The 27,805-nt window shown below is 43.9% G+C and overlaps 1 protein-coding gene across 4 annotated transcripts in view; it reads left to right on the top strand.

Annotated features, from left to right (window-relative positions):
• The window catches only part of LOC121280146 (copine-9-like), a 409,662-nt gene that overhangs the window by 344,841 nt on the left and 37,016 nt on the right, over positions 1-27,805 (top strand). For all 4 annotated transcript variants that reach the window (XM_041191835.1, XM_041191836.1, XM_041191834.1 and 1 more), the window contains 4 exons: positions 6,773-6,826; positions 9,803-9,864; positions 9,988-10,034; positions 11,283-11,464. In XM_041191835.1, coding sequence (XP_041047769.1) covers positions 6,773-6,826; positions 9,803-9,864; positions 9,988-10,034; positions 11,283-11,464 — 345 coding nt within the window. The remainder of the gene's footprint in view (positions 1-6,772; positions 6,827-9,802; positions 9,865-9,987; positions 10,035-11,282; positions 11,465-27,805) is intronic.

The raw sequence follows: 27,805 nt of genomic DNA, 5'->3' as shown, positions 1-27,805 counted from the left end.
CATAAAAATGTAGATTGCGATAATGTTTTCTGCTGTTGGCTGCAATCAATGTCTGAAACTAATCCTCTCCTCTAGGAGGAAAATGACAGCCCTTTAAAAAGACTATAAAGTTCAAGAGGCTAATGTGGTTGACTACTTAATAGTTATAATGGCATTTTATGAATAATACAGGAAGCAAAGACCTAACTAAATATAATAAAGGCCATTACTTTCACAGCATCAATTGTTAAGTTTTCAATAACTTTTAAGTGCAGCTTCCCTAGACACAGTGTAGAAAGTGCCAGAGAGTAGAGCGAAACAGAAAAGCTGGATTTGACTGTAATCACGTGTTTTCAAACCTGCTTATGTGTGATGGAGGGGAATGCAAGAGTGGTTTTTGAGCTTGTTGCATTAGGTGAATTTTGGGCAAGAAGATTTTAATAGGAAAGCGCAGGGCCGGTGGCTCATCCCCACATATCTTGCCAGATTAGTACAGCTCTAACACTCTTGGTTCCATCAGGTATTGACAGTCTTATTTGGGTATTTAGGGGTAATTTTCATTTTTCTTTTTCCAAGTGAGTGCACTGATTTTCACTGATGACTTGGTACAATCCACATGAGCTAACTCCATAAACTTGTTTTCTAAAATAGGCTTTATAATAGGGATCAGCACCATCTGGAAGTTCCTGAAAATTCTCCATTATTAAACCTATGCAATGTCTCTAGTTCAATTACTGCCTTTCTCCGTCGATAGGGTCATTCTTGCCTCTTGCTTTTTCTATTGCACCCTGATGACATTGTCCATGGTGCAGGATCCAAAGTCCCAAACGAAATGCCCATGTTTCTATTCATGGCAACTCCCCAGACTTCCCCAATGGATTTACTACTTGTAGGGTTTTGCTGATGGAAACTCAGACCTCTTCCCAACACACTCCAGCCATTTTTTGCTTCTGTCAATTTAAAGCAGGTATCTGATCTTGCACAATGAGATGAGCTATTATTTTATGCCGAAAAGTTTAATCTCACAGGATTATCCCTTATTAAAAGCAAAATATAGGTTTGAAGTTGCCTGACTGAACCAGGAAGTCAATGGCAAGCAGTGAATGTCGGTAAATTGATCAGTAGCTGACATACATGAACAGGTTTTATTAATGGGCCTTCAGTGGTATAATTTCATGAGATTGTTATTATATTCACAAATCCTTAAAAAAAGGCAATCAAGCAGTGCAGCCACAGGTGAACTAATATGCAATGCTGCAAAATAGACTTACACCCATTGAGATCCCAACCATAACCAAATAAGTTGCTGGCCAGGTGCTCTTCCTCAAAAGCAAGGAAGCTGGTGGCTACGAGTTTCAAATCAAGTGGCAGAGCGATATCTTCATTGGCACACTCTTCTAGGTATTTGTCTACTAGCTGGCCAGATTTTACCTCTTGAATATCTGAAAGAAAACGCACAAGGGTAACATTGTAGTAAGGGGAGGGGGAGAAAATAAGAAGTGCATGCTTATGCCACCTGCAGCTTGTAAATCAGAAGGGAGTGTGGGATGATGTGAAAGTGGGATGTGAGGAGGATTATGTATAAGGATACCATCATTTGTGATGCTTTCAACCCTGTTGTAGGCCATTGCCTCAGCAATGGGCTTAACCAATGATGGCCAGCACAGACTTCTCCATGAGGTTAGGATATGCAGGGCCCACCTCACCTCTCTGGTTAGCTCCTGCTGCCTCTGGTTATGAACTAGCTTGTCCTGCAAGATAAAGAGAAGTATGTCAGTGAGTTTCGTGCAATAGTTTTGGCTGATGTGGCTGTCATAGTTGAATAGCTGGCAGTGTGTACAATCTGTGATGTGTGAATATTAGGTATCAGGCCTGACGGATAGAAATTGTTGGTAAGTGGGTGAAGGAAATGTGGTGAACTGAGAAGTGTCTGTCTAATGTTGAATTGATAGGACGTAGCATTTGAAGGTGCTTTTAACGGCCTTTACACCTCAAGTGAAGTCACTGAATTTGTTGCAGAACTGCAACCAGGTCCTCAGAGCGTGACTCCTGACACTGACCTCCATGGTTATCAGTTCCCAGGGCCTTTTGACTGTAAAGCTGGAGGGTCTCCTGTCCCCCTGCAGGTGCAGGACAACTCTCTTCCTTTCCATCTCCTTCAACACCTCCAGCATAAAGTCCAAAAACTTTAGACCCCACTCCCATGTTGTGACAAGCCTCACTGTTTTCCAGGTCAAATTCTCTTCAACCATGACTCCCAGCACCTGCTCCAACCACAGTGCACCTCTGCTTTAAGAGAGGAGATTCAATTCAAGTAGCCCCCGCTGACACACCCAGCCAATGAACAACGCAGGTAATGCTGGCTGTACACAAAGACCATTCACATGAGCAGCCAGCACAAAGTTGCCATGTTGCCGTACTGTAGTCACGAGACACAGGTTAATCACGCATGTGACCCCTGCACATATTTTCGGGGGCTGTCTAATTTAATCCATGTAGGTTTTGCAAGCCCCAGTTAGGAACAGAGTGGCGTAGTTGGTAACCAGTCTGTTCACATCTGTGGTCTAGGTTTGAAACCAGCATTTTATACAGTTCCATCATTACATCCCTGCTTTTGCATTCAATACCTCAACCAATAAAGGAAAGCATTCCACATGCTTTCTTGACCACCTTGTCCACCTGTCCTGCCACCTTCAAGGACCTTTGGACCTGCACTCCAAGGTCTCTCACTTCCTCAACCCCGCACAATAACTTCCCATTTATTGGGTATTCTATTGCTTTGTTTTCCCTCCCCAAATGCATTACCTCACACTTTTCTGAATTGAATTCCATTTGCCACTTCTCCGCCCACTCAACCAAACCATTGATATCATTCTGAAGTCAACAATTATCATCTTCACTATCAACTACATGGCCAGCTACATGGCTAAGAAAGTTCTCTTGAATGTAGTTCAATAATTTTGCATGCTCTGTGCCCTTCACACTGTTCGTATCCCAATTGATATTAGGGTAGTTGAAATCCCCGATGATTACTGCCCTATGTTTTTTGTACTCAGAAATCTGTCTACGTTTTTGCTCTTCTAGCTCCCTTTGGGAGTCTATAGTACACTCCTAGCAATGTGGCTGCCCTTTTTTTATTTCTGAGCTCAACCTATATGGCCTCATTTGATGCTTCATTTAGTATATCATCCCTCCTCACAGCTGCAATTGACTCTTTAACCAATAATGCTACACCCCCACCCATTTTTATACCCTTCCCTATCCAGCCTGAAAACTCTGTATCCAGGAATGTTGAGCTGCAATTTTTTCCCCTCCTTAAGCCGTTTCCTTTACATCGATGATATCATGCTGCCTTGTGTCCATCTGTGCCCTCAGCTCATCAGCTTTATTTAGTATGCTCCTTGCATTTACATATATATCTTTTAACATTGCCAAATTCCTCTGTCTTTCAGACTCACTAGTTCACCATCTCTCTGCTCCCTGCTCTGAATTTGCTCTCAGATTCCCATCCCCCTGCCAATCTAGTTTGAACATCCCCCCCCACCTCCAACCAACAGTACTAGCAAATCTCCCTTCGAAGATATTCATCCCAGTCCTGATCATCCAGCTTGTACAGATCCCACCTTCCCCAGAACCAGTCCCAATGTCTCAGAAATCTGATGCCCTCTCGCTTACACCAGCTTTCCAGCCATGTGTTTATTCCTCAATTCTCCTATTTCCATACTCACTTGCACGTGGAGTAATCCTGAGATTACTACTTTAGAGGTCCTGCTTTTCAATCTCCTTCTAGCTCCTGAAAGTCTGCTTTCAGAATCTCACCCGCTTTCCTACCTAAGTCATTGGTACCAATGTGGACCACAACCTCTCGATGATCACCCTCCCCTGGAAGAATGTGCTGCAGCCACTCTATGACATCTTTGACCCTGGCACCTGGGAGGCAACGTACCATCCTGGAGTCACATCTACGGCCACAGACACTCCTGTCTGTTCCCCTAACAAATGAATCCCCTATTACTACTGCTCTTCCCCTTTCCTTTCTCCCCTCCTGTATAGCAGAGCTGCCTATGGTGCTGCAAACCTGGCTCTGAATGCATTCCTCCAAGGAACCAACTGGTATCCAAAACTGAAAACCGATTGGTGAACGAGACCCAAGGGGACTCCTGCACTACCTGCCTAATTGTCTTGGACTGTCTGGCGGTCCCCCATTCTCTTTCTGCCTCCAGGCTCCTAAGCTGCAGTGTGACCGCCTCTCTGAACGTGCTATCCATGTAGTGCTCAGCCTCGCAGATGAGCCACAATGACTCCAGCTGCCCCTTTTCAAGGTTCTGCAGTTGGTAACACTTCTTGTATGTGGCCGTCTAGGACACTGGTAATGTCCACTTGTTACTTCCCACATGTTACAAGACACGCATTCCACACAACCAAGGTGACCTGCCATGGCTTCAATTTACTTCCCTTGCGTTAACTTTATTTTAATTTGGTTTACTTATGCAACTTTATTTTGCCTGGTCTCAACTTTATTTCCCTATTCGTTGTGTTTCTTATTTAAATGTAAATAGCCCATTCTTTTAAAAAGAATGTGTCTTTCTAATTCTCAGCTGTGTGATGACACTCCCTAATGGCAGTTTCTCACCAACCAATGAACTTAAGTTTCTCATGTGATGCTTGGCGCTAGGTGCTGCTGATTGCCTGGCTTGGGGTCCTCCTTTAACACTATCCTCTAGGTGTTGCTGACTACCTGTCCCAGGGTCCTCCTCTCGTACTCTGAAAGCCTGAACATCCATTACTCATGTTGAAACAGCTGCACGCCAGAGGAAACATTGCTTGATTGACAGCTCAGGCAATCTGATCTCTGCAGCCAATTTCACAATGTTTGTTTACACAAGGTTAAGTGGTTTAAAGGTATGTAGTTTTTGTTATTGATGCTTTAAAGGGTCTGAATGATTGATACTTTTATTGCTTTGTAATGAAAAGGCTTTTTAACAGTGAAAAATTATGAATGAATTACTTTTTATAAAGCTTTTTTTTACCCATCCTAATGTTACTAGAGAGTTCACTGGTTCTCTACAGTGTATAGTGGGTCGCTGGGCATGAAAGTGCCACAGCTTGGTATAAGGGACATGAGGAGCCAAGGGGCTGTGTAAAGGGACACAGCTGGGTATCGGGGGAATGAGGGGCGATGGAGTGTGGATGGAGGGGCATAGCTTGGCATAGGGTCATGAGGAAGGCCTTCTGAACTCACATTTTAAAAGGTCCCCTCATGCAGACTAGTGTTCACAATTCCTCTGAGGGGTTGGGAACTATGACTCTTTAAACACCTAGCTCAATTCCATCAAAGTTACAGAGGAGTAGGACATGTCTATCCTTGCAATCGAGCTGGCCAAGTCAGGAGTGCCGGATGTGGGCTTTTGACAGGAATCAGCCCACATCCTTTAAAGGCCTTCTTTAAGCTATTAAATCATTTTAATTCTTATAGATTAGATTATAGGGCACTCAGCAACCGTCAGCCCACAGCCAGCAAGAGCACAGGAGGTCAATCTGAAATACAGTCAATCGGCAGATAGAGACAGCCCAGGAATGGATTGGGAATCGTTGAAATGGGTCCCACCTGCCATTTTTAAAGGACTTCTGAGTCATCCCAACTCAGGGAAAGCTCAGCCCATAGTTCCTATTGAGGGTCAGCCCACAATGAGGGTGAGCGCGGAGACTTATTGAGAGGTGATTAGAAATGGAAAAGTTCACACTAGTAGGAGCTGCGCTTCTGAGAAAAACAAAGTTGCAAACCTCAATCCCAGTATTAAACATGTCTAGTCAGGCTAAGGGAATCCATTGGTTGTTTGACTCCACTCCAGTTTTTTGGGTGCCCATGCGGCTTGGTCAAATACCAACAGCTCAGCAAGAACATGTTGTCCAAAGGACTAATCTCAAATAACATTAGCTTTGCTTAAACAGCTATAAACCTTCATATTACTCAATTTTCATGAGCCAGCACTGACACCCAGCACTGCAGGTTGCTCAAAACAATCTGATCAAATGCTGATAGGTTTAATCACTATCCATTTTGAGAAAGATGATATTTGAAAACTTATGAAGCAGAAATGGAGGAAGGATGCTAGGATTCTCTATCTGCCTGTTGACCATATTTCAGATTGACTTCCTGTGCTCTTGCTGGCTGCGGACTGAGGATTGCTGAGTACCCTATAATCTAATCTATAAGAATTAAACTGATTTTAATAGCTTAAAGGAGCATTGATCCCATAGAGCAGAAGGTTTGCCTGTTCCTGAGACAAAGTGCTTTAAATCCACCAGGAAAGGATAAGTTCATGTTGTAGCAGATGTCAGAGACCTGATTCCCTGAGAACCAAGCACTTCCAGGAGTGGTTCTTACAGAAGCCACCAGTCAGCAAATGGCAGCCTTGCAGCCTGTGATTTAAAGCGCAGCCCACAATTTCCTGACCAGTGCTGCAAGCACAGGTTCTCGCTGGCATTGTCCAATTCCCGTCATCAGTCCTCATCTCAGGTGTGCCATAAGAAATATCAATTTTTTTAAAAAATAAGAATATTTACCAACAGATGTGGCATCACACTCCACATCCCTACTCTCATCTGAGCATAACTATCTTTTAGTAAAAGAATAAAAGAAAATACTCCAGATGTTGGAGATCTAAAATAAAAACAGAAAGTGCTGGAAAAACTCAGCCAGTCTGGCAGCCTCTGTGGAGAGGGAAAAACAGGGTTAACATTTTGAGTCCAAAATGACTATTCTTCGGAACTCTTTTATTGTTTCCTTTAGGTTTTAAATCCAAAGAAAAGGGGGAAAAAGAAGAAGTATATCAATTCTGGAACGGTGAGTGCCATCACAAATGGGTCGCTGAAGCAGAGCAAGGTGGGGGTACGGGCGGCGCAATAGTGAAACACCTTACAAGCACTGAAAAACGGCTTATAATAACAAAATCCTCCTTGTCATGCTTGCCCTCTCTGCTGCTTCTCTTTCCACCACCACACTGTTATCTGGATCTGTCAGTTCTTTTCTACATCTACATTCCCTTTGGCCAAATCGTCCACAGACGTGGGGTTAACTTCTTCATGTATGTTGATGACATCCACCTCTACCTCTCCATTGCTTCTCTTTATCTCACATCTGCTTTATGCCATCAGAGAGATTGCCTAGTCTTGGATGAGCTGAAAGTTCCTCCAGTACTGGGGAGACTGAAACCATTGTCCTTGGCTGCTACAACAAACTCTGTACTCTTCAAATCTATTCCAACCCCTCCCCAGCCACTATATCAGGCTGAAGCAAACTGATCCCAACCTCAGCATACTATTCTCCTCTCAACTGAGCTTCTGACCCCATATCATCTCCATTACAAAGACAATCACTTCCACATCTATAAGGTTGCTCATCTCCAAACTTAACACAGTTCATCTGCTGACGAAACCCTCTTCCATGCCTTTGTCACCTCAAGACCCAATTATTCCACTGTCCCTCTCATCAACATCCCAACCTTTTGTAAACTTCAGCTAGTCCAAAAATCTGCTGTCTGCACCTTATCCTGCAGCATGTCCTGCGGTCTGGCTGAGCTACCTTGGTTCCCGGTCACAAACCTTAAATTTAAAGTTGTCCTCATCAGGTTTAAGTACCTTCATGACCTTACTCCTCACTATCGATATGCTCTCATTCAGCCCTACAACCCTCATGAAAGGAAATGCAATACACGGATGCAGGAAGGGGCAGGTTCGGCAAAGGTAATTAAAGTGGAAGGAGGCTTGTGTGGAGCATAAATACTGGCATGAACCAGTTGGGCTGAATGGCCTGTTTCTGTGTTTTAGATTCTGTGTAATTCTAAGGAATCTGCATAATATATAAATGCAAGTTGTTAAGCTACAGTTATATCCATCATTGCGCCAGTTACACAAAACCACCATTTATAACATTGAGAGATTTAGAAATTACTGAAGGGGAAGTGAATGCTGAAAGCAGAGGATTTATTTTCTACAGGAATCTTAGGGTATGGTAAACTCCACCTCAAAAATATGTTAACTTTTGACACTTTACTCGCTGTGTCTTTGAATCTATTGCTGTTCTATCTCTCAAGCCAATAATAATTTCTGTCAGAAGGCTTAAAAATATTTTAAATATGAAAATGAAAAGAGTCCAATTAACTCCTATACTACTTTATAAGATGAAGCTCAAGTGAAGAGATTAATAATTGATAGAGAAATGCCAAACAAACAAATTAGGCAATCATCCACTATTACAATCATAGTAATTTCCAACCTCTATTGTTCATTTGCATTTGTCGAGAAAGTATACAAAAACATGATTTGCAAGAACAGGCTTACAGAGCTAAATTTTGTGCTTTCTGGTCTAACTAGCTGATTTCATCCAACCTGTAATACTCTCTACCAGTTAGTAATATTACTCCACATATCATTCTAAGACAGTAAGTGCAGCCATCTTCCCAGCTATTTCACAGTAACAATGAGACCTCCACAACATGTAAACAAATTTAACACTACTTTCAAAGTTTACAGAAGAAGTATGAGCACAATGATTCATGCAGCAAAGACAATAGCTCACATTATACATCACAGTTTAACACTTCAACACACTTGGGTGGAAATTGCATAGTTCGCAAAACTAGAAAATGAACCAAAACTGATGAATATCTTCGAAGAAACTGACAACACCAAATAGCAGACAAATCAAAACAGCCCTGAATATGACAAATGAAGACAAGGAGTTAGACTGAAATTAAATTGGGACACTGTAGTGAAATGCACAATATGGGAATTCAAACTTTACGAAAAACAAGACAAATTAACGGGAGAAGAGGGGATAATTGTGGAGAGTTCGATTGCTGGGCGGGAGGTGTGTAGATGCTAATTAGGGGTACAATGGTGGATAGTGGTCTGATGGTAGTCAGGAATCTAATGGTGCTTGAGGGGGACTAATGATGCCCCAAGGGAGCAAATGCTAGTCGTGGGATTGTGGGGGTGGTTGGGGGGGCAGGTTCTGATGATGGAGAAATGCAAACAGGCACCAGGGAAGTTTACTGGGGTAGCGTGTTAGGCTGGGATGTCTCTTTGTCACAAGTTATGCTGTAAAGGCATTTTCCTCCTGGATTCTGCCCTTCTTGCCTCTTTTCACCTGCCCATTTTCCGGATTCCTGGAAACCTGGCTGATGAGAGATAAAAATAGAATGACTGTTAAAATGAGGCTTGGCAGCCTCATTATAATATTTAATTGACCAATCCACTTCCTGTGAATGGATTGGTCACCCATCCTTCATCCCACCACTATTAAGAGTAGAAGCAGCTAGATCGAAGTCCGGTTTAAGAAGTTTTCAATTTTCATCTCTGACATAACCCCAGCCCCATCATTTTCCGGAATTGAGATTGAACCCTTGGAGACATATTTATTCAAGTTGATGTTCCATGTGTATCTAATTCTCCTCTCTCTAAACAAGGTGTAACATTGCCCAGTTTAGTACTTCTTATTGTGGAACACATGGTGAGTTGCAAGGTATTACATCAGTACAAATCAGCTTAGATTAGCTTTTAGGAGATTGCACTTGCTGTAAAATGAATGGGCAGAAAATCCTGATCCAATATCCCCAGCACATAAAAATCTACACAGGGAATATGATTCCATACTGCCTTTCCCCTTATGGAATCAAAGGCATGAAAGTTTCAATAGAATTCTATAATAACTCCATGTCACTATGTATAATAATATCATATAATAATGCTTTCTATGTTACTAGTCCTAGTATTTCTGTCAAAGCTGTTCATACTGACAGATTATGTTTCTTTTCACTAGGTGACACTTCTTTCTTTCAAAGTGGAATCCGATTTCACATTTTTGGATTACATTAAGGGCGGGTATGGATCAGCCATATGCTTTAATACGTGGACTGTTTAATTATCTGTCCTACTGATTGAGCCTGAATTATTTCTTCAGTCATGATAACCTTATTGAACATCCCTGTTTTAACTCTCTTACAGAACTCAGCTAAATTTCACCGTGGCAATAGATTTCACTGCATCTAATGGTGAGTTTGGATGGGAAATTGAACTCATAACATTGTAGTTGTGTGCTTTTTTTGATTAGTGCTGACAAGAGACATTTTTTGTCAAAGCTTTTTGCCGTGCACTCATCAGGACAATTCGCAAGAATATCAATGTAGTGGAAAACAACAAATTTATACTGTATGAGAAGAGAGTGCTGATTGCCTAGCAGGTGACTTGCCAACAATCAGCACTCTCTTCTCATACAATATAAATGTGTTGTTTTACCTTATATTGGTATTCTTGTGAATTGTCCTGATGAGTGCAAGACAAATAGCTTCGACAAAAAATGTTTCTTTATCAGCAATACTCAAGTTCTGTATTACCAAATGACTATTTGTACTTTTTAAAAATTTATTTATGGGTATTACTGGCAAAGCCTGCATTTATTGCCCATCCCTAATTTGTCTTGAGAAGGTGGTGGTGAGCTGCCTTCTTGAAAATATTTAAGTGGGTTACTAAGCCATATTAGAGGACAGTTAAGAGTCAATCACATTGTGGACCTGGAGTCACATGTAGACCAGGCCAGGTAAGGAGAACAGATTTCCTTGCCTAAAGGACCTGAATGAACCAATGGGGTTTCATAAGAATCTGGTAATTTCATCGTAACCATAATTGATGATAGGTTTTTAGTCACAATTTATTTAATTAAAAACTTCTGTTGTGGGATTTGAGCTTGTGTCCCTAGATAGTTAATTCAAGCCTAAGGATTATTATTCCAGTAACTATGATGCTACCGTATCACCACTATAACAGAGTGATATCAGAGGAATGTAATTGCATGATATAATTAAATACAAAAATAATACGTCTAATAAAACAATTTTACGAAGAGAGGAATGAAACCACAACATTCATTTTGTGGCAAATGATAAAATTCTAAAATGAACTAATTTTCTTTGAGCCGAAGTAAATCTCTGATTTAATTGATATTGAACAATAACACTTGTGCAATGTTCAACATATTAAAGTTATGTTGAGTATATATTCATTATCGGTATACAAAATATGTCAACTCCATTATCCTTGCCTTTATGTAGAGTGAGTTATTTGGTATGGTTCTTTTACAACACTGTGGGTGTTCCAATACCTGGACTGCAACGGTTCAAGAAAGTAGCTCACCACCATCTTCTCAAGGGCAATTAGGGATGGGCAATAAATGCTGGCCAAGTTTGTGACACCCACATCCAGTGAAAGAATTTTTTAAATCACATATTTCTTCCCTCTTGCAGGAAATCCTTCACAGCCCACTTCCCTTCACTACATGAACCCATATCAGATGAATGCATATGCCATGGCATTAAAAGCAGTTGGAGAGATCATTCAGGACTATGATAGTGACAAGCTCTTTCCAGCATTAGGATTTGGAGCGAAACTACCGCCAGATGGGAAAGTATCCCATGAGTTTCCACTGGTAGGTAAATTCTGTACTGGAGAGCAACAGTGATGAAGCATCATGCAATCTTGGGATACTTTATCACACACTTTAACAGCAAGTGCTTTGACTGCCCAAGTAATCCTGCTCTTCTTCATTGATGTTGCTTTTCACTGTTGAATAAAAGAAATGCAGAGCTTTTTTGCTATATCTTGTTCTGAGTGAATGAGATTATATGGGGGTAATTTTACTCGCCTGTCCATCTGGAAATTGGCAAGATCAATTGCAGCACTGGTTTTGCACCTTGCTTGGTTTAATTTTCCTTGAAGTCATGGAGAGTGCAATTTGACAGAGTGTACAATCTGCTTTCTTCCCAAACCCATGGGTTTCTCTACTGACAGCTTATGCTAAAATTAACCCCCAAATCCCCCAAGGAGGACTGGACTCAACTTGCAGAAGTGCAATTGTGCATGCAGGACCTAGAGTTAATAAGTTGTTGTGAGGCGTATTTTCTCTGACACACTCTAGCTCAATTATATACCCACAGTTTTATAGCCATGTTAACCCCACTCTTAGCTTTAGGATGCAATGATAACCCAGGCTCAGCCACAATCTGTTCCACTAATCCTGCTGCTCTTCCCAGAGTTTGGAACATCAGGGTCTGAGAAACTACAGTCTTCCAGCTAAAATAACTCCTACTTTTTTTAAAGGAGAAAATTAGACTGAGCTCAGATCAGACCTTCTTCAGGCTTAGGTTCACTGACATTTGTAGATTTTTTCTTTCAAAATCTAGTGGCTATTACAGCAAGCTATTGGTAACACAATGGGCAAAATTTCCTCATTGCGCAATCATTAGCAAAATCATAGTCTATTTGTGCACAGATTTAGTTACATGCAGCAGACAAAGGAAAGCCACCTTCAGTGAGACTGAAATTCACAATAGTCACAATTACTACTGTCTGGCACAGCAGATCCTGTTCCAGGCAGTGACTGAATAGCTAATAACTCAGCTCATTTCTGCTGGAATTTAGCCAAGTCACATAGCATTCAGAGAGCTCATAGGAAGCTGCGTGATGAACATGTCAGCAAAGGCTCTGCTAAGCTGTTTCTGAACCACTTGTCGTTTCATAATTAACTATTTGAGTAAATCACAGGTATTGAATTTTGTACGTTTATCACTGTATCTTATATTCTAGTTGTCATTTTGAACCTCCTATTCCATCACAGTTGTCCTGCTAACCACCCTTACATCTAATGTCCAATGACTCTATAATTCACCCTGTGTGAAATTTCACTCCAATATATATGTTTACACTGAAAGGAAGTACATTTTCAAAAATTGTCCAGTTATGCTTCTGCAAAGTAACCGGTCACTGAGTGGCATTGCCAGAGATTTGGGAACAGATTGCTGTCTTACCACAAATGGCATGGAAGAACCAGCCTTAGGGTATTTCTAGAATAGGTACCAACGATAGGAGTGGTTCACATGCATTTCACCCTGTGATGGCAGGATTAATGTCTATAATTCTAAGACTGGTATGGATCTAATTCTATTACTATGATACCATGGTTTCTACATGTTCAAATCTAGTACCTAGGACTATCTCTCAAGATAGTCTTCATAAGACTGTACAGCCCTCATCTCATACCAGTTGATAATTTGTCACAAGTCAATAAACAAATTCCTTGTCCTGTACTCTGAACAGAATGGTACTTTAAATTACTGCTGAAATTAATCATAGTTGGAGAGCTAAAATTGGTAAAAATTCCTGAGGAAACTGAATCCCAAATTATGTTCCACAACAGGTATAGAATTAACACCTTTAAAACTAATATAAGTGAGGTGAGAGTACCTGCCTTTGACATCAAGGCAGCATTTGATCAAGTGTGGCATTAAGGAGCCCTAGAAAAATTGGAGTCAATGGGAATCAAGGGGAAAACTCTCCGCTGGTTGGAGTCATACCTAGCACAGAAGAAGATGGTTGTGCTTGTTGGAGGTAAATTATCTCAATCCCAGGACATCACTGCAGGAGTTTCTCAGGATGGTGTTCTAGGCGCAACCATCTTCAGATGCTTCATCAATGACATTCCCTCCATCATAAGGTCAGAAGCGGGGATGTTCACTGATGATTGCACAATGTTCAACACCATTCATGATTCCTCAGACACTGATGCAGTCCATGTCCATATACTGCAAGATCTGGCAACATTCAGGCTTGGGCTGATAAGTAACAAGTAACATTCATGCCACACTAATGCCAGGCAATGACCATTTCCAACAAGAGAGAATCCAACCATCTCCACTTGACATTCAATGGCATTACCGTTGCTGAATCCCCCCACTATCGACATCCAGGGGATTATCATTGACCAGAAACTGAACTGGACCAGCCATATAACTACTGTGGCTACAGGAGCAGGCCAGAGATGGGGAATCCTGCAGAGAAACTCACCTCCTGACTCCCCAAAGTGTGTTCTCCATCTACAGGGTACAAGTCAAGAGTGTGATGGAATACTCTCCACTTGCCTGGATGAGTGCAGTTCCAACAACACCCAAGAAGCTCAAGAGCATCCAGGACAAAGCAGCTCACTTGATTGGCATCCCATCTACCACCTTCATCAACCACTCCCTCCACCACTGACACACAGTGGCAGCAGCGTATCTTTTACAAGATGCACTGCAGCAACTGACCAACTTCGACAAACCTGCAACCTCTATCATCTAGAAGGACAAGGGCAGCAGATACAAGGGAACACCATCACCTGCCAGTTCCCATCCAAGCCACACACCATCCTGACTTGCAACTATATCACCATTCCTTCACTGTTGCTGGTTCAAAATCCTGGAACACCCTAGCAGCACTGTGGGTGTATCTACACCACATGTCCTGCAACGGTTCAAGAAGGCAGCTCACCACCACCTTCTCAAGGGCAATTAGGGATGGGCAATGTAAATGCTAACCTAGCTAGCGACACCCACGTCTGATACAAGAATAAAAAAAGGAACAGGCATAGCTGGACCACCTGTTGCATCATCCTTGATTGCAAGGGGCCATATCTCCATGCACATAAACTCAGAACATGGCACTGAACTAAATACAGCATTTAACTGCCAATGAAATTTTTAACGATCAAAGAGAGTTGACAGGATTAATACCTTGCACCATTAGAAATTGCAAATGAGAGTCTGGGACTGACAGTTATCCAGGTGCGTGTAAGTAAGAGTTAACCAAATCTGTGGGACCAAAGTGAAACTGCGATTTAACCAGATACATGCAAATAGGAGCAAGAAAGGTAGCATGGGTTGACTAAGTGGGACTGTGAGACTGAAGGCCAGGCATGAATAAAACATCGATATGAAATATCCAATGTACATTTCAAGATTTTAAGTGGCTCGTAAAGCTTGTACACAAAGTCTAAATCGGTAAAAAAAAAGCTATATCCCATAGCAAAACTAGAGAGCTGGAGATGTAATGAAAGTAAAAAGGGCTATAGTTATAAGAAAAAATTTTGCCACAGAACCCACAAATCAGAGGACTAAATTTAAAAGCTGGCTAACAGACCGTTCGAATTAACAAGCTAGATGCAGTTTCTTCATCATCTGATATGTGATAATAAAAAGAAAAAGAAATAAGATATGAAACTTTATTACTAAAACGGAAACGCATTAAAATGTAAAATAAGATAAAACAGTAAAATTCTTAAAAGAGAAAAACTAATAAAATGGATAGGCAAGCAGCCTTAATTGCCTGTGAAAGTCTATAAAATTTGTAATATTAAAAACGTCACTGATCTTTTAGCTTGACAGGTGAAATTTTTAAAATGATCAATATGCAAAAATTTCATAAGTGAATCATTCTGTGTGAACCATTTGAACCACAGGCTCTGAACACGAAGCTGAAGAATTTAACATTCCAACTACCGGCTACGGTTTTGATCTTATCGGTTAAATGTTGATATTTAATTACCTTCTCATCCCAGGCATTTTCCAGAAAATTATAATAGTCCTCATATCTAACTGTAACATCGACAACAGCCAAGTCACCACCATTTTTGAAAAAAGAAAGAGATTTAGTTTGACAAACGCCTGGAGATGTGGATGGGGGGGGGGGGGGTGCAAATTTGATAGCCCCCAAAATTGGACATGGGAATTGCAGTTCTCGATTACCCTGTGCCCAGTGGGAGTGATACAGGCAGCAGACAAACCTCATTCTGCCTGCTCATTTTCATGATTGTGGCATGCAGCCCAGCACTGAATGTGCTGCTGACTGGCTGTGTGCATCAGCTGGGGGCCCAGTTTGTGGGAAGTTAGTCTGCCTTACTTTAAAGCCAGGTGCATTCTGGCTGCAGCAGGGATTGGAACCTGATTGGACAACATTGGAAGATGTCATGAAGGAACCAAAATGGGCAAGAAAGCCTGTCGCCGGGTTTCCATTAGCCACAGTGGAATCACTGGTGCAGGAGGGGGACCGGAGGAGAGAGATACTTTTCCCTCAGGGGACGAGGAGGTTCTCCAGGCAGCTGCTCAAAAGGCAGTGGGAGCAGGTCACTGTGGCGGTCAGTACTATCAGCCTGACACCAAGGGCCATCAGTGTCAGAAGAGGTTTCATGAGCTGATATGAGTGGCCAAGGTCAGTGAATGCATCCTTACATTCTGCATCCTACCAACTGCATCACTAGCCTCGCACACTGCTCCACTCACCACACCCACCTGACCCATCTACCAAAAACTCTATAAACCTTGACTCAAACCTCACATTCACATGCTACACCTCATCTTCACACACTTAGCATTTCCGAAAGGCGCACACATGTCTCACAGCTTGCACATACTGACAACTATTTCAACTGTGGCAAGCCATCACCCAAGCACATTGCAGTGCTCACTGACACACTTCCCTTTCTTTTGCAGGTTAGAGTAGACTATATTAGATGGTAGCAGCAGCAAACTGGTGGGCAAGGACAGGCACGGCTCCATGTGCTGATCTCCATGGAGCAGATAGTGTTGGCGATAATAAGAACAACATTCACTGAGGCCATGACTACTGGCAACCCTGAAGCTATCGAGGATGGTGATGGGTTCCTGCCTTTTCAAATCCCACTTCAGCCTCATCCTGAAATCTGTCATGATGTACAAGCTGCAGATGGTGTAACCACATACCACCTGCTTCACCATGCCATCCCCCTCCCCCTCGGTCACCCCAAACCTTCCCTTGTGCATTTAGGCTTTCAGACACCCAAAAACCACACATGACCAGTCAGCGGTGCCTGAGGCTGAAGGCCCAGTGGGAGAGCAGACTGAGGAGCAAGAAATATCATCAGTCGATCTGATACTTGGAGCAGTCATCTTAGATACTGGCACTGCGAAAGAATTAGAGGACAGCATAGAAGCAGGATTGGCACTTGGTGAGTCACTGGACATGAGTGGCTGCAGCCAGGCTAGAGGGAAAGGTTAACTCATGTGCCAGCTCCCTCAGGTGAAGTCTATGAAGGGTCGGTGTACAGGAAAAGGCTGATAGACATGCACACAGAAATGCTTAGCAGGCCCATCAGGGAGCTTATTGCCAAGGAGCGTGGAGTATGGAGGAGTTTTACTCAAACTTCAAACAGGGTCCTTCCTTCCGGTTCCTCCTCATCCTTTACTTTTTCCTTCTCTTTCTGTTGCTCCTCCTCCTCCTGAGGTGATCAGCAAACCTGTGGTGACAAGGACTGTGCCCTAATGATGGGCCAGTTGTGTAGGATAGCAGCAGACCACCTCTCCTGCTCCAGCAAGTACTAGAGGGCTTCTCCCGAGCGGTCCAAGCAGCAGAACTGTTGCTTCCGTGCCTCAATGATCTGCTCAATGACATTCCCCATGGCAGCATGGCTCTCATTGTATGAGTGCTGACCACCTGTGTTGGAGTTGAGGATGGGAGACATCAGCAAGGTTTGGCTTGGATAACCCTTGCTGCCAAGCAGCCACCATTGGGTTTGACATAGTTATTGGAAGGTTGCTGGCACAGTGAGCTGGTGCAGGATAAGCGTATCATGACTGCTGCCAGACAGCGGGCATTCACCAGCATGATGTTCTGGGCGTATTTGCACACTAACTGCACATCAAGCGAGTTGTACCCTTTATGATTGCGGTACATTTCAGCGTTGAGATGTGGCACCCACAAAGTCATGTGTGTGCAATCGATAGCATACTACACCCTGGGAAAGCCTGCTATCCTGGCATAGCGACTTGCATGCTACTCCTGCTTCTCTCTGGAAGACAATGAAGTCCCTTCTCCTGTTATGCAGTGGCTCTGTCACCTCCTGGATGTAGTGATGGATGGTAACTCACAAAATTTTTGCTGCTTTTTCCAACCTGAGAGAATCCACTGGCAAAAAAAATTCAGAGCTGCAGTCGCCTTGATAACCACTGGTTGTGCCAACCTTGCCCTTCTCTGAGGCTGCAGGCCTGGTTCCAGGATGTGGCACACTTCTGTGACCACCTTCCTGCTGAAATGCAGCCGCTGGACGCACTGGCCCTGGCTTAGGTGCAGGTAAGAGAAGTGCTTCCTGAAGACCCTAGCTGTGTTGGGTGCCTTCTGAGACCCCTCGTCCTCCACCCTCTGCAAGCAGCTTGTCTTCTCTCCTGCCTCTGCTCCAGCTCCATCCAGAGTACAGCTGGAGGGGAACTTCAGTTATGGGCGGGATTTTACATTGGCTGGACGGGCATGTGCCCATCCCGATCATGCATAAAATCACGCATGATGAAGTCAGGTGTGTCCGCCGACAGTTAAGAGGCCTATTTAAGTTGTAATTTTTGATTCCCGTTCAGTTGATGGGCAGGCGAATAGGCCAAGCGGTCTTTGCATTTTTGTACGAAAATTCATCCACAGGTGAGATGAGGTTTCCAATGATGAATAAAAAGCACAAAGAAATAAAGTTTTCCACTTCATTTTAAACATGCCGCTCTTCATGTGACTGGGTCACACGTGGGGACACATTTATATAATTTCATTAAATCTTTATTTTTCTTTGCCCAAATCTTCAGCTCCCTGAGGCAGCTCTGTGGCCCTCAGGGAGCTGTCAGCGCGCGCTCCCCCTGCACATGTGCAGACTTCCGCGCTCACCCTCCTCCCGCCCCTACCCCGGCAGTGCTGAGCCTTTCATGCTGGCCTTTCATGCTGGCTGGCCGTTCATTTCAGTGTGAAATTGCAGTCGGGGCCTGACTGCGGGTGGTGGTCTGTTTCGCAGGCGCTCTGGGGCCCGCCCCCTGGGCCCACCCAACAAAGGGAAAGTCCTGCCTATAGCCTCCATGGCTAGGAGCAATTGACGTACACAGATGCCTTGCATCCCAACTTCCATCACTCCTTTTACAGCGAGAGAGTACACATTGGAGTTTAGAAGAATGAGAGGCGACCTTATTGAAACATATCAAATTCTTAGGGTCAATGCTGAGCGGTTGTTTCCCCTTGTGGGAGAGTCTAGGACCAGAGGGTATAATCTCAGAGTAAGGGGGCGCCCATTTAAAACAGAGATGAGGAGCAATTTCTTCTCTCAGAGGGTAGTGAATCTGTGGAATTCTTTACCGCGGAGGGTTGTAGAGGCTGGGTCATTAAGTATTTTCAAGGCTGAAATGGACAAATTTTTAATCAGTAAGGGAATCAAAGGTTACGGAAATTGGAGTTGAGGATTATCAGATCAACCATGATCTCATTGAATGACAGAGCAGACTTGATGGGCTGAATGGCCTATTTCTGCTCCTACGTCTTATGGTCTCCCTGCAGATTTTACCAGTTTTTCACGACTTTTCCAACGATCCAATAGTCTTACAAAACCGGAAAGAGTTAGTGGATAATAATAAGCAACTAAAACAAAAGTTGGAAGAAACCCTTAAACAACACTGGTGGAGCGTCCCTCATGCAGCCAAATGCATGTTCAGCTATGCATGTTTAAGTGAGGGTGTCAACTAAAGCAGCGAGGTTGAATTTGGCAAATCTGAGTTAGACACTGACTGACATCATGATCTGTTTGCTCTGTGTACAAAACTAACTCTCACCCTCGATAACATGGTGATCGGCGTGGCTTGCTCCGGAACAGCTTCCATGCCATTTTTCACCTCACTGGCATTGATAGTGCCAAAACTCCTGGTGCTACAGTGCCATAATGTTGCAGCCTTGATTTGAAAGAGCGGATCTTTGTGCATTTGTAAGTTGTGTATTTATAGAAGTGATTAAAATCAAATATGGATTAATTCCTCTCTGGTGTAATATACACTAACAGTTGGAATGGAAGAAGTCAATTAAATTATAATTCCTCATTGCAGTTTATTTCAGCTTCCAGATGTCGCAATACAATCATGGGGATACAGTAATTAGAAATAATTTCTTTTAATGGTCCCCATGACAGTAAGAGAAGCAAGAAAACAATAACATGGGTTTATCAATACATTGTATTCACCCCGATGAGAGCAATTGTCAGGTTCGATGGAACAGTGCAACCTCTAAATTAATTTTTGCCTGTGTAATCATTGACAGCATTAATTTTGTTTAGTTACTTGATAAACTAATCATATTTTCTCCATCAGAAATGTAACATGCTGATACATAATAAAGATTATGATTTGAGTCCTCAAAGAAAGAGATAAATAATTGAAATGGTGAGTAATCTCAAAAAGCTTGTTGGAATCCTGTTGCTCCTGTTTAACCAGTCTAGTGCAGTGACTGGGTTACGATCCCTGTAGAGAACAATAACTTTTAAAAACAGATCTGAATTTTCCCAGCGACTGACGGAAGTTATCAAATGACAAAATTTCCGTTTTAGGACTTTTACTGTAACAACACACTAAAATCGAGGTTAAGCATTACTTAATAGGCAACTAATATACCAAACTACAGAAAAGATACTTCCTCATTAACTAGTTAACACAACCGAAAACCCACACCATGTTTATGCATTATGCTGAACTCTCAGCAAATAAATAACCTTGTATATAAAGTCCCAAGCTCCTCCCAGCTATTCAGCATGCTCTCTTCACCATGTCACACCAGGGTGAGTCTTCCAGTGTTCTTTTGAAGTCCTTTCACTCAATGTTCTGAGTAACATCAAAATGATTCCATCAGCAAGGCACCTTCTGGAGATCCCTTGGTCATTAAATCTCCCCAAGTCCCATCTCTTCAAACAGCATCCTGCGTGGTGGTTAACACAAAAACAGTCTTTTCCTCTGAATTTGTTTATTCATTCATGGGATGTGGACTTCATTTATTGCCCATCCCTAGTTGCCCTTGAGAAGGTGGTGGTGAGCTGCCTTCTTAAACCACTGCTGCCCATGTGGTGTAGGTACATCCACAGTGCTGTTAGGAAGGGATTTCCACAATTTTGACACAGCGACGGTGAAGGAATGGCAATATATTTCCAAGTCAGGGTGGTGAGTGACTTGGGGGGGAACTTCCAGGTGGTGGTGTTCCCATCTATCTGCTGCCCTTGTCCTTCTAGATGGTAGTGGTCATAGGTTTGTAAGATGCTGTCTCAGGAGCCTTGGTGATTTCTTACAGTGCATCTTGTACACACTGCTGCTAGTGTGCATCGGTGGCAGAGGGAGTGAATGTTTATGGATATGGTGCCAGTCAAACGGGCTGCTTTGTCCTGGATGGTGTCAAGCTTCTTGACTGTTGTGGGTGCTGCACTCATCCAAGCAAGTGGGGAGTATTCCATCACACTCCTGACTTGTGCTTTGTAGATGGTGGACAGGCTTTGGGGGGTCAGGAGGTGAGTTACCTGTCACAGGATTCCTAGCCTCTGATCTGCTCTTGTAGCCACAGTATTTATTTGGCTAGTCCAGGTCATTTTCTGGTCAATTGTAACCCCCAGGATGTTGATAGCGGGGGATTCAGTGATGGTAATGCCATTGAACGTCAAGGGGTGATGGTTAGATTCTCTCTTGTTGGATATGGTCATTGCCTGGCACTTGTGTGGCACGAATGTTAATTGTCACTTGTCAGCCCATGTCTGGATATTGTCCAGGTCTTGCTGCATTTGGACATGGACTGCTTCAGTATCTGAGGAGTCATGAATGGTGCTGAACATTGTGCAATCATCAGTGAACATCTCCATTTCTGACCTTATGATGGAAGGAAGGTCATTGATGAAGCAGCTGAAGATGGCTGGGCCGAGGACACTACCCTGAGGAGCTGCTGCATTGATGTCCTGGAGCTGAGAATATTAATCTCCAACAACCACAATCCTCTTCCTTTGTGCTAGGTATGACTCCAACCAGTGGAGAGTTCTCCCCCTGATTCCCATTGACTCCAGTTTTGCTAGGGCTCCTTGATGCCACACTTGGTCAAATGCGGCCTTGATGTCAAGGGCAGTCACTCCCACAGCACAGCAGCAGCTGTTTTCGATCTTCCTTGTTAGGTTTCTCTCTGAATCTGAGACTGAGGCCGGGATTTTCCGTGCCTTCTGGCGTCCGGCGTGTTCGGTGGCATGAGCTAACAATATGGCGAGACGGCCAAAAATCGTTTTCAGCAGTTTGTGATCGTCTGCTCCGCCTGCCGATGACAGGCCCCGTTCCCTGCCATCAGACATCAGGAACCTCATTATAAGGTCAGCCCGCCGGACTCATCCCTCCCACCCTACTGGATTGTCTGCCCACGTCGGCCGGAAATCATGCCGACATGTTTCACAGCAGCATATTTAAGGTGTGCACTTGGCAGGCTACACTTCATTCGGGACTTCAGTGTTTGTTTGCCTACCTTGCTTCCGGCAGCGCTCATAGTCATCAGTGCCAGGCTTCACAGACAACACATTGCTTTTGGGGGGCTCACGGGTAGGCCTCTACCTACCAGATTAGCCATATGTGGGTGGTTTTTGAATGGCTGCAGGACAATGTCTTGCTTGGGGAAGGGGGAGGAGCGGCCTCAAGCAAGGGAAGAGGCTGCAGTACGAGAGCTGTACTGGGAAATGATGGTTATCCTCACGGGGTGTGTGGGCACATGTTGATCTGTGCAAGTGGCCCCAAGATGGTGAGGGCTGAGGAGGCAGTCTCCACAAGAGATTAGGCCCAATGGACATGTGAGGGTATGTGTGTGAGAATGGGTGATGATGTCCCTTGAGCTGGCAGTGAGTGAGATGCCAGTGAATGTGTGATGGGCTTGAGTGTGTGAGTTTAGAGAGATGAGATGGTTTCCATACCCTGGCTGCACAGATGAAATAATTCATCCTCTATCTGCATTGGATCGGCAACCTCTCCTGTGCAACATTGGTACTGATCACTACTGCCGTTCTACCAAGCTGAAGTGGTAATGCAGCTGCCACTCTTGCGGGCCACCACAGCGTCCAAAAGGTGCTCGAGGGCTGCAGTCTTCTTGCCTTTCAGGTCCATGTCTTCTTTGCTGCAGTTCTAGGCTGGATGCGCTGATCGCAGCTGTACTTTAAATATGGTGCCTGGCGTGATGGAGCAGCGAGGTGACAGCGTGGCGGGCGAATGACAGCCCACCTGCCGTGGAAACGGCATGTTTCCCGGGAATGCATAGGTAATGCGGTGGGATTGGGACGATACGGCATGAAAACCTGCCAAAGCGGCTGACAGGTACGATGTCATTTTACCCACTATTGCACTTAGTGCAAATCTGGGACGATTCCACTCTGACAGTCCGTGCTCAGCAAGACCAGCTCTTTTGTGTCAAGGTGTGAAAACTGACTCTTGAGTTTCTATGATTTTCATCCTGGGCCTCTGCCCCTTGACAACCAGATCGCATGGATCTGTCTCTGGGCAAAATTCATTATGATTTCCCCATCCTCCATTCTAGGACATCCTGTTTTACCTTAAATTAAAATAAAATCCTGAATTTTCACCCACGCATTGGATTCACAGAGCTGGGGGAATTCCCGGCTCCACCAATCTGATTTTTAAAAATAGCTACCCAGGCATCAGATTTTCGGTCCGGGGGTCAGGCTATCTTAGAAGTTGGGGCAGGTGACCCCAGAAGAATTGAGGAGGCTGCCGGGTGCAGAGGCAAGTTGGGTGGAAGGCCTGCCTCAGGGCTCTGGCACTGTGTCCAAAAATGAAAAAAAAAACATAAAACATCCCTCCAGTCTTCACCCCTCACACCCCCCTCACCCTCCACCCCATCCATTCTAACCCATACCACCTGATGGCCTGTAGCCATCCCCTGTGGCCCTTTGTAGTCTCTATGGCCTGTACCCAAAATCCATAGCCCATCATACCCTTCATGCCAACCTATGCTTCTGTACCCAACCCCCATGGCCCTTTGACTCTTTATAGCCTCTGTGCTAACCAATGCCCCGTACCCACCCCTATACCCCTCATAACCTCTGTGCCAACCTATGTTCCTGTACTCAGCCCCCATTGCCATTCGTACCCTCCATTCCAACCTATGACTCTGGACCCAACCCCCGTGGCCCTTGGCAACTTAGTGCCAACTCATGCCAACCATGCACCCCACCTTTGCCCTGACATTTATCATGCCAACTCACCCAGTATCCACCATGGACAGATTTCAGGATTCTTGCAGAGATGAGGCAATATAATGTTCTATAAAATACAGTTCTAAGTGTCTATTGAAGACTTTGTTATATTGAAAAAAACACTCATTTACAAAACCCCATTTATTATATTTACATTCCTTCAACTACATAAAGCCTTTAACAACAAACATATTATTCAATTGGACAATCCTTGACAACAAGCATTGGAATTCAAAGTCCCACTTCAAAGAGTCTATAACCCCTTATAGCTGTCAATCAAACTGTGAAATGGCAGGCACCCTACTGAGGTAATTGATGGTTATGAAATCAGTCATGCAGCACTAATCCAGTAATGGAAAACCTCTGGGTTATTTCAATGGACAGAATGAAATAGTAAGCAATGATTTTTTTAAAACACTGCAGACATTTTTTCAAAGATTTAAAGGTCAGGACTTTTAAATTCCTTGGCAACTAAACAGCTCTCTTTGACAGGTGCTTTTGACAGTTCTCCTTGATATTTTTGAAATGTCCTCTTGACACTTTTGACAGGTCCTGTTGACAGGTGCTTTTGATAGTTTTGATAGTTGATTTTGACAGGTATGTTGACAGTTCCAATGATCATGACAGTTAATGAATTTATGCACTTCTTATGCACATTCATGCGTACTTTTAACACTTCTAAAGGGCACATACCTCCCCAAAGGGGAACCTGACCCCCCCCCCCACCCTCCCCAAAAGGGCACCTGACCTCCCGCAAAGGTCTCCCAGGAGCAGATCCATAAAGTTCAGACTTGCTCTCACCAAGTCTATTCTGCACACTTCAGGCTTCACACTCCTGGGCTACTTAAATCCCAATTTGGTGGAGGCAGCTGATTATTTAAAAGGCTTGCTATCTCCATAAACCATGCATGTGTGAAATGCAAACTGTCCCATCCCCACCCCTGCAAAAATGGGAAGTGCTGTGCTCAGGGGCAGGATTTATGATTGTTGGGCAATTCTGCCATTTTAGCCATGACAGAGAGCCTCTCTGTCATGGTGAACATCTGGGCCAAACAGTCTAAAGCATAACTGTTCCCCTTACACTAGCATCCGTACATGTTGGGTTGAAGCAGCCATTGCAATGCGAGACCTTATCAGTCTCACCATCATAGCAAAAATGGCAGAATTGCCCAAAAATCATGCAAGGTGAATGGAACACTCTACACTTTGTGAACAGAGCCATTCCAATTCTCATTCGCTTCCCATTCTGGAATCACCTACCAGAAGTGGCAGTGAATATACAATGCTGCCAATTCTCCTGCTGTTTTGAACCAGATCTTTAGGGAAACAGCCAAAAAGGGGTGGTGACTATGTTAAGTTTCTTAACATAAAACAAAGTATTGGTACCAGAACCCACTGGCCAAACTTTGACCAGCCTTTGGGAGCTCCACAAACCATTCCCCTTCCCCCACCTCCAATCCTATGCAGACTTCCCGGCCTCTGTAAATATAAATGATTGTAGCCAGGATTTTCTGGCCCTCTCGTGGCGGGACCCGCCGTGGTTGATTTGGCAGCCCAGCCAAAATCTATTGACTTTTGGCGGGACCGGATGATCCTGGGGGTGGGCGGGGCTGGAAAATCCCACCCTGTGACCGTGCAAAAGTAACATAGCCAAGGACGCTTCCTTGTGACGGACAGACATCCCATTCTATCAATAGGGCTGTCAACTCTGGTCAGATGGATTCCTAGAAGTTACATGACCTCCCATCTCCAACTGCCCCACCCCCACATGGCCACCATTGTTCACCGAATATGTCTACCCACATGGCATGCCTCTTGTCCATATCGGTTGGAGAGTGAACACCCAAATGAATGATACTTAATTCTCTATCAAGCAACCCTGTCTCCCCATCTCATATATTTTTATGACATAAATGTGACCAAAAAATGAAACTAAAGATACCCTGTGGGCTTTTTTTCCCGGGTTCCTCATGCAGTGTCTAGGTGATTAATCTTTAATCTCTGGAAGCTCAAAGACAATCATGGAGGGTTGGTGTTGCTATCTACCGAGGACATGCTATAGAGAAAATTACAAACCTCAGATAATCTATTGACTTTTTTTTACTGAGACCCAACACTCGTCTCTTGGTAGTTGTTTCTACAGGGTACAGGAAAATACATTTTGTTCTTACAGACCCAAGTCAATTATTATGCACCTGAGTTTTGGTTTCTGTCAGACAAAGGAGAGATTAATATGTTAATATCATCTAAATATTAGAATCATTGGTATTATTCTGTTAAATAGTGTCTTTGATAGCTCGATTAAAGCAAGTATAATTCACCAGCCTTTGCGAATGTTCAAAACATTTGGCAACTGGCTATGCAATTAAAAGTGCTCGTTTGTTAATGCATTTTGTCTGATAAATCTGCACAATAATGGGTTTAGTCAAATCCTCTGGCATAGACCAAAGCCTCAGGCATCCTTGGGTGCTGTTTTAATTTCTCAACTCTATCTGAGAACTGCAAGAAGGGGCCGAATTCCTAACTGGCTGCAGTTGTTTAATATACAGGCTAAGAGGCCCAGATCTGCAGTCAGTCTGCAATCAGCAAAGGGTCTGAGTTAGCTTTAGCACGCTTTCACGGATCTTGTTATGCTGAACATTGGCTAAGCAAAAGTTTTTCTTGCTTTATAGTGTGAAGGACAGTAAATTGCTGGAAGTATGTTATTGTGTACTGTTCATTTACCTATCCTAGGTTAAATAAATTTGCATCCAGCTTAACACTGGGAAAATCAAAACTATTGTCTGTGGGCTTCATCACAAACCCTACACACCTGCCAAAATTCTACTGTATCCTATCCCACAACTAGGGCAGGATTTTTCACACTCATCCCTGCCAGAACGCCAGGATCATTTGCAAGTCGGGAACCTGACTAACGGTTGGCGGGCTTTGCTGAGGCTCTTTCTCAGAGCCACGGCATCAGCATCCTGCCTTCAGGTTTCCTGACCAATCAGGTAGGGTGGGAGGGATGCCACACTGGATCAGTCAAGGAAGGATTTCTAATTAAAGGGACCATGACCATGGGTTACATGGACTCACCAGCGCTTGGATCTTTGAGGCTGCAGCAATCACAGGAATGGAGAGAAGGCCTGGAAAGGCTGCTCCCCAGATTGCTCATTATTATCTGGAGGTCGTGATGTGGGAGCTGAGTGGCTGCAGTGAGGCGATCGTTCCCAACAATGGGAGGAAGTAGACAACCTCACCAACCAAATTGCAATGGAGAGAAGTAGCTAAGGAAGTCAGGAGCAGAAGTGTGATCCCTCCAACCTGGAGAGAGTGCACCAAGGGGATTCAGGACCTCATGTGGGCATGATAGGTGAGTGACATAACACTATCAGGTGCCAAGCCCCAAACTCTGACTTTCTCAGCATTCTCCTGCACAGCATTCCTCAGGAAAACATACTCTGTAGCTCCACTCATTCCTCTCTCTGCAGGCACCTCACATCTCCATCTAAGCAGCCAGCACTCACACTCATCCTCACCCTGTTGCTCTCTCACACCCATGCCTCATAGTCACCCTCCACAAATGGTGCCCTTCCCTCCTCTTCACACAACCATTACAAACACTCATGCCTCTCTCCTTTCTCTCTGCAAAAGAAAGGAGCACACAATTTACTAAGAGGCAGAGACCCAGAATGGGAAATGGTGGGGGGTAGCCCTTCACTGACAGGCTCCTTAGCACTCACTGGCATCGTGTCCCCTTATGATCCACTGGAAAGGAGATCTTGTTCCAGGAGGCTGTAGAAGTCAGCAATGACCTGCAGTGAGAGCCTGAGTCCCCAGAGGTACTGGTACTCAGACATGTCGACCTTGACCTTGTATTGGGGGTTTCACATCCTTCCAGCTGAATATTTTGCCAATCCCCTCTGCCCTGAGGAGCTG

The sequence above is a fragment of the Carcharodon carcharias genome, chromosome 7 (assembly GCF_017639515.1).
Source record: "Carcharodon carcharias isolate sCarCar2 chromosome 7, sCarCar2.pri, whole genome shotgun sequence".
NCBI lineage: Eukaryota > Metazoa > Chordata > Chondrichthyes > Lamniformes > Lamnidae > Carcharodon > Carcharodon carcharias.
This window is presented reverse-complemented; position numbering and strand designations above follow the sequence as displayed.